Below are 7618 nucleotides of genomic sequence, written 5' to 3'. Positions count from 1 at the left end.
GAATGTATGACACTCAGCTGGTGGCTGAAGAGAATTGGAAAATTGCTTGTTGTGGCTAAAAAAACACACACATTTCCTGGCCAGAAGTGTTGAAAGTAGAATATGGAAAGAGTGCAGAGAGAAAAATAATGTGAGTGTTTTTCTTCCAGTATAATACCATTCGAAGTCACACTATTTGTATGTGACAGAGTCAGAAATTGAACCATGCAAACTGACTAAAGGGTCTATACTTCTAAACACTGTTAACTACATTAAAAATAGGTGCTTGGCCCTGGAAGCCCTGCCTCTGATGTACCAGTTTGTTGTCTTCACAGGTGCAGAGCCCAATGTGACAGTTCCTGTGTCCTCTTGTTGTGGGATATATGCCATAGATCACAAGAAGTTTCTCATTTATGTGAGTTTTGAGAAAAATCTATCATGGGTGCCTTTTAATGTATCACATGGGAAATTCATAAGGTTTGCTTTGCTATTTAAAATGAAAATGTGGTGTAAGATTCAGGATCCTGATTACTATATCACAAACTTGTATATAAATATTTAGGAAAATAGAAATACAGTTTATATTTAGCTGACATTTTATGATTATTTTTGGTTTGGTTGAATATGGTTAATGTAATAATACATTTGTGTTCAAGGAAGTAAAAGCTTAAAATATGACCAACTATAAAAAAAAAATAGGTGCTTGGCAAAGGATAGGTAAAATCTGACCTTCAACTACATAACTTAGTTCACTCTTAGTTACTTCTTTTTTAATATCAGTGATGATGGTATAATTCTTTTGGTATAACTAATTTTATTTTTTTCAATGCCTAATCAGTGTAGGATATTTCATAGTTGTGTAGTAAACACTCTGATTTACATTATGATTTTTTTTACAATATTTTTGTAGTTTTACATTATTTGTTTCTTCTTTATGTACAGGTATATTCTGATATAAAATCTAGTTCAACTAAATCTCATTGCATATATTGTTAACTATTGAATTCTCAATGTTCAGCATAATTCCTGGAACATTTTTTTCTGCCTGATAAATATTTGTTGAATAACCATATTAGTTAATGAGTAATGGGCACTATGCTATATGCTAAGGTTAAAAAGATAAAATGAGATGTGGTTCTTGACCATGTGACATAGATATATGAAAAGTTAATAGTGCAATTCAGTAAATGCTAAGATGGGTAATTCAGAACATTAGTGAAGATAAAAGGCTGATGCATTTTTGTGCCTCTATGACATTTAAAGACGCGAAGATTTTAAAAACCAAATAGCAGAGTTTTAATTTACACACGCATTCCTTTTTGCCTTTCCTCTTCAAGGTGACCCTGCTAATGGTAACAGTATACTGTCTGAGGATAACTACAGAGAGATAGATTTGTACTGATATGCTTTACAAATTGAAACCTAAATGGTCAGTGTGTTGTCTGTTTACTATCTATAGTCACAGTCTGGGGTTCTTTTGGTCTTTGCAGTGATGACTAATTATCCTTTAATAGCCAGGGAAAAGCTCTATTCCAAAGGGAATGTTCTACATCTATTTCAGCATGGTTCACACTTAAAGTTTGTTATCTCTGCCATCGCAGCCTGGCTGCCTCACTTAATCTGGGTATTTTCTCCAGTCCACCCTGGCCTCAGTTAAAGGCATAGCCTTGCTCCTCCCTTGACCTAATACATTCCGATACACTACATTCTGTTAGGATAGCTTTTTGGCCAAAATTCTTTCTATTAATGCATTTCCAAGGGAGACACCTTTACCAAGAGCCTACTGTATGCTCTGAGAAATAAAAAAGAAAGGAAATCCTGGTCCCATTCTCAAATATTTGAAATGAGGCTAAAAGGACAGAATTTCTGCTTAAGAAACAACTGCAGAACAATAAAAGTAAGTAATCAAGAGGTAAAATGTGTGAAACAGTTAACAAGTATTACAAGGAAACCTTTTCATCACATCGCACTCAAATGGTTGAAAATTAAAAACAAAGGAAGAAAACCTTGAAAACAACTAGAGGGAAAAAGACATTATCTAAGGTGGACAAAGATTTGAATGTCTGTGGGTTTCTTCTCAGAACCTATGAGACAGAAGGAAATAGCAAGACATGTATACAACATACTGGAATGAGGCAAAAGAACCATCAACCTAGAACTCAATAATACACAAAAATATCCTTTAGAAATAAAGGTGAAATAAAGAAATGAGAATTCATTGCCAACAGAACTGCCGTAAAAAAATGCTATTGGAAGTTCTGCAAATAGAAGGGTAGTGATTCCAAAATGAAACTTGAAAACTTAGAAATGAAGGAAGAGCAACAGAAACAGCAATTATCTGGGTAAATCTAACAGACTATTTTTCTTCTTGAGTTCCTTAAAATATATTTGATAGTCAAAAGCCAAAGTTAAACATTCCCTTGAGGGTTTTTTAATACACAAACATCTAACTTACGTGTGGTGACTACAACATAATGGAGAGAGGGTAAAAACATTCATACTACAGTAGGACTTTTCCATTCCACTTGAAATGGTAAAACATTGATTTAAGAGGGATGAGAAAAGTGTGATTTTTTTAATATTATAATCCCTAGACTAACCACAAAGTAACTCTTCAAAAAGATGCAGTAAAAAAGTACTAGAAAATTCAAATGCAATACAAAAATCTTCAAATAACACCCAAAGAGGCATGAGAAGGAAAAACCGAATGCAAGCAGTAAACAGATAATGCAATGTAGACCTTAATTCAAACATATCAAAAATCACATTACATGTAAATAATGTAAACAGCATTAAAAGACAGAGCATGACAGAATGTATTAAAATGGCTCATTATATGTTGTATACAAGAAACTCATTTCAGATATAATTATATAGTAGGATAAAAATAGAAGAATAAAGAAGGAAATACTATGCAGATACTGATTTCTATATTGAGTGGCTATAATGACATTAGACAAATTAGACTCAAGAGCGAGGAGTATTATTAGTGACAGAGAGGGATTACTGTGTAACAATAAAATGGTCAGTTCACATAAAAGACATGACAATAAAAAAATATATATGATAACAGAAGTTCAAAATACATATTTGACAAAACCACTGTGCAAAAGTTTGAGCTTCTCCTAAAGTTAAACAAACACCTCATGACCCACCAATTGCACTCTTGAGTATTTATCTTAGAAATGTGGAAACTTATGTTCACATGCAAACCTCTACAAAAATGTCTATATCAGTTCTATTCATAACTGCCAAAAAATTGGAAATAACCCCAATATTCATTCAACAAGCAAACAGATGCATAAACTGTGGCACATTCATAAAGTGAAATAACAAGCAACAATAAAAAAGAGTGAACTGCTAATACACACAACACCTTAGATGGATCTCAAAATCATTATGCTCAAAATGTGACATAATGCATGATTCTGCTTCTATGTCATTCTTGAAAAGATCAAAATATGAGTAATGAGAAATTCATCATTGATTTGCAGGGTTTGGAGTTAGAAGATATGATTATAAAGTGATAGCAGAAGGCAAGTTTGGGGAAGTGAAGTATTTTGAATCCTAATTGTGATGGTGATTGCATAAATTGTGATGGTGATTATAACTAATCACATACTAAAATTCATAGAACCAACACCCCAAAAAAAGTCAGTTTCACTCTATGATAAATTTAAAATAATAAAATAAAATGTAAGCACTGCATCCAGACTTTCCCCAAATTGCTCTCAAGTACATGGATTATCTCACCCATATATACATGTGGTATATGTCCATGTGTTATCTTCATTTTTATCTCCTTATATTAGAAAAAGGCAATTTTTTGCCTACTTCCTTTTATTCTCAACATGACAAATGCTGAAGTCAGATTAGGAGGTGTCTTTTGGAGGAAAGGGAAAGTTGTAAGAGAATTCTTGAGCGTCATGGTTTAATATCTTTACTAGAGGCATTTATATGGAAGGGTACATTTTTTCTAGATTCATCAGGTAATCTAATTCCTAGGTCCATAAAAAAATATTTGAAATGCAAATTTGAAAAATATAATAAAACCAACAAACTCCTATGTAGCATATAAAACCCACTTAAAATCTTAAGTCCTCTGAAGCTTTCTCCAAACTCCTGGCTTCTGCCACTCGTACTTTCATGCACCCATACCAATATGGTCATGCCTCAGTTGTAAACCTAGTCATATTTCATATAATTATTCATGCATGTGTGTATGTATGTGTGTGCATGTGTGTGCACCTATGTCTATATACTCATGTGTATGTGTATATCTCCCTCACTGTTCTACCTGGAAAGAGAGTGTTTGATCTTCCAATCCTTGGTGTTCTGCAATCACAAGGCTGGCACCAACAATCAAGCATTGAACCAATACTGAATAAGAAAGTATGTAGAACTATTACATCTAGTAATGGTCCAAGCAGAACTTAGTTTATTTTTCCTGGCATCTCGGCACTGGCTATAATTTCCTGGCTTGGAGGTATTGGATGCTGCATGATCCGCTCTTTTTTCCCTTTATTTTATTTATTTTTTGCCCTTTAAGTGTGGACCCTGAGGAAAAGAATTCATTATCTTACCAGGATGACAAAACCACTGTGAATTTAAAAAAACCTAGCCTAGTTCTTTGGTGGGATTACTATAGTTGGTGTTGCTGCGATATTCTATTGAAACATCGTGGTATGGATTTAACTTGCCAACCCGCCATTGACTCAAGGCCATGATTAATCTCTATAATAGTTATTGTATTTATTTGGTGATTCTAGGAACAATGATCATATCAGCCATATTAATTTTAGACACTACAGACCATGTTCAATTTTCTACTTGTCAACCCCCTAAAATGATTATTTAATGATGACTACAAGAGAGGAAGAAAAGATTATACTTATTTCTGTCAAAATTAGTGTCCTTAAACCTTTGATTTCTATGCTTCTACAAGTTAATCTGTCACGTGATGAATTGCTTTTTTTTGTTTTTTGTTTTTTTGGCTTGATTACACAATCGAAAAGAGGTCAAAGGGAGAAACTTTATGAAGTGAATATTGACTCCCATTTTACCTGGACAATCAGGTTTAAAAGTACTAAACTTCCAAAGAATATTGAGATACTTCAACAAATTTGATGAATCACGAACTGTAAGATCACAACAGAAGCTGGGCTCATTTCAGTTCTCAAGCTCTGATGTAATGCCTGCACATTATATAAAATTCTGAGCAACTGCAGAATTCCATATAGAAAGCAAGGACATATTTCAAGACAGTTACCTGTTTTCTTGTGTTAAAAAAGATGGAAATAAATGCTTGCCACTAAGCTGCGGAATATGTATGGTGTTTTTTTAAAAAAATGAATGCTTAAAAGGAAAAATAATAATTATAATAACAATACTAAGCTTTTAAGAAATGCTTTTTATCTTCAAAGCATTTCACAGAACTGTACATACTCAATCTCTGCACCCTAAAAGCATCTTGCCAAAATATTATGTTTTACAACAGATGCATTTTCTTAGGCATAAGTGTGTATGTTTAAAAAATAAAATAGGCTGTAGAAAATCCATCAAAGCCTTTCTTTTTAATGCAAATAAGCTTCTTTATACTCTTTCTAGAGGAAAGAAATGTTCTGTTGAAACTAACCATTAGCCCAATTCTGTTGAATCTGTATAATAAGGGTCATTTTGTTGAGGACTGAGGTTTAGCTATTCTGTGTCTCCACTCAGGTCCAAACAAATGGAAATAGGCTTAAATGGCAAAGGGCTAAGCAGACATATTTTTAGTAACTTACTATACTGTGCAAGAATTAAATTCACTTCAAATAAAAATCTTCACTAAAAGTAGTAATTTAGTAGAAACTGAGTTGGACCTTATTATAATGATGAAGTCAAATCCTTTCCAGCTGCATGATCGAAAAGCATTTTCAGATAGGTCTCCTGACCTTACAGGAGAACACACAAACACTGAGTGGGAGAATTCAAGCAGGGACTGCCTTCAGCCACTCTGGGGAAGTAGGTGAAGTGCCTGCTACACCTGATCTCTGTCTTATTATGCTACATTTCATTGAGAGTCCAAGTGAACGCCTCTCCTCCAAACTGCACAGTGATACAAGTGACAGCCCAGCACCTCTTTTCTTTAGTTCCTTTCTTCCTTTCTATTTCAAAAAATTACATCAGCAATGCATGTTAAGTGTTGAACAAATTAAATTTAGAGAGGTGAATAGGCAGGAAAGAAAAGCAAAAATCTCACTCATCCCTAACACTGCTAAATTCTTCTGGATCTTTTCCATAAATAGGTATCTTATTTAATAAAAACATGTTCTCATTATATCTGTATAAATTAACATTTTTTAAGACCTAGTATATATCCTTACAAGTTTTCATGATAATATATGTGCCATTGTTCTGAGCTTTATATGGCATTATATTTTCTTAATGTCATTTACTAAATGTAATGATCCTTGAATTTACTGTATCATAAAAAATCACCTAGAAGCTTGCTTAAAAATATGCAGTTATAGCCCTATGCTGGATGCTTCTGCATTAGAATCTCCAGGAAAGGGTTTTAAGAATATCTATTTTTAACAAGCCCTAATTCAAGTTGTGTTTTGTATGTTTTGTTGAATTCCCACTAAAAAAAAACAACTCTCCAATATTATATCTATTTACCATGGTCTCGCCTGACTTTCTTTTTTTTTTTCTTAAACACAAAGAAGTAGAATTCCTTGCTCACACAGAATGCACATTTAAAATATTTCAGCATATATTGCCAAAACGTTCTTAATCAGGCTATTCCTGGTAGAATGCTGGTTGCCAGAATCAAAGGTAATTGGAAGCAAGATATTTGTATGTGCTCGCCTTTCGGGGCATTGTGCTTCTAGAGCAGGCGATGAGCAGGAACCTCCATCTTCACATCAGCTCTACGTTTTAACCTCTGTAACTAGCATTAAAAATTGGAGGATGAATTCTAAAGCTTTCAACTCGTTTTGTAGAAAATATCAAATATGTAAGTTACAGAAAAGATTCCTTGTTTAATCTGTTCTCAAAATGTTAATACATTAAATATTCACTATGGAATTTTGAAAGTAGAAATTTGGCACTTCTTCTAACCTAGGGTTCCTATAATTTGGTTATTCATTAAGCCACATGGGATAATTATTAAAAGACAGATTTCCAAGGTCACCTAAATCACTAAAGGAGGTGTCTGGTAATCTGCGTTTTCCTAAACCCCCTTAGATGTCTCTAGTTCAGTCAGGCAGGACCACCTCTGCTCTACCCCACATTCCCAATTTTGGAGATGAGAAAAACAGCCCAGGGTAATTCATTGTTTGACCGTATGGCAGATGCAAGTGACTGACAAGGGCTGTGATTAGAAACCATGTCCCTGTCTGCAGCTGTTGTGTGCTTTCCGGTATTTCACTCTATCTACGATTAGGTCTATGCAGCATTTATCCAAAAAATAGGTATTTTTATTACAATGATACAAAGAAAAGCTACTATTTTACAAATTCAATTATACTTAGACATACAAAATTTGCCAAAATAACTAACACTGCTTTACTATCCAACAAAATAGTACTTAGCCTAACACTTTTAGGCTTTGTAATAAGGATAGCTTCCCTGCTAGTGGAAAATAAAGTGAAATATT

At 33.7% G+C, this 7618-nt stretch overlaps 1 protein-coding gene across 1 annotated transcript in view; it reads left to right on the top strand.

Moving 5' to 3' along the window:
- Positions 1-7618, top strand: part of LOC140844847 (uncharacterized) — a 76564-nt gene that overhangs the window by 43202 nt on the left and 25744 nt on the right. Inside the window, exon 3 of the mRNA XM_073217770.1 lies at positions 315-394. Coding sequence (XP_073073871.1) covers positions 315-394 — 80 coding nt within the window. The remainder of the gene's footprint in view (positions 1-314; positions 395-7618) is intronic.

This window comes from Manis javanica, chromosome 12 (genome assembly GCF_040802235.1).
Source record: "Manis javanica isolate MJ-LG chromosome 12, MJ_LKY, whole genome shotgun sequence".
In the NCBI taxonomy this organism is placed as follows: domain Eukaryota; kingdom Metazoa; phylum Chordata; class Mammalia; order Pholidota; family Manidae; genus Manis; species Manis javanica.
The sequence above is the reverse complement of the archived record's forward strand: the minus strand, read 5'-3'. Positions and strand labels throughout refer to the sequence as shown.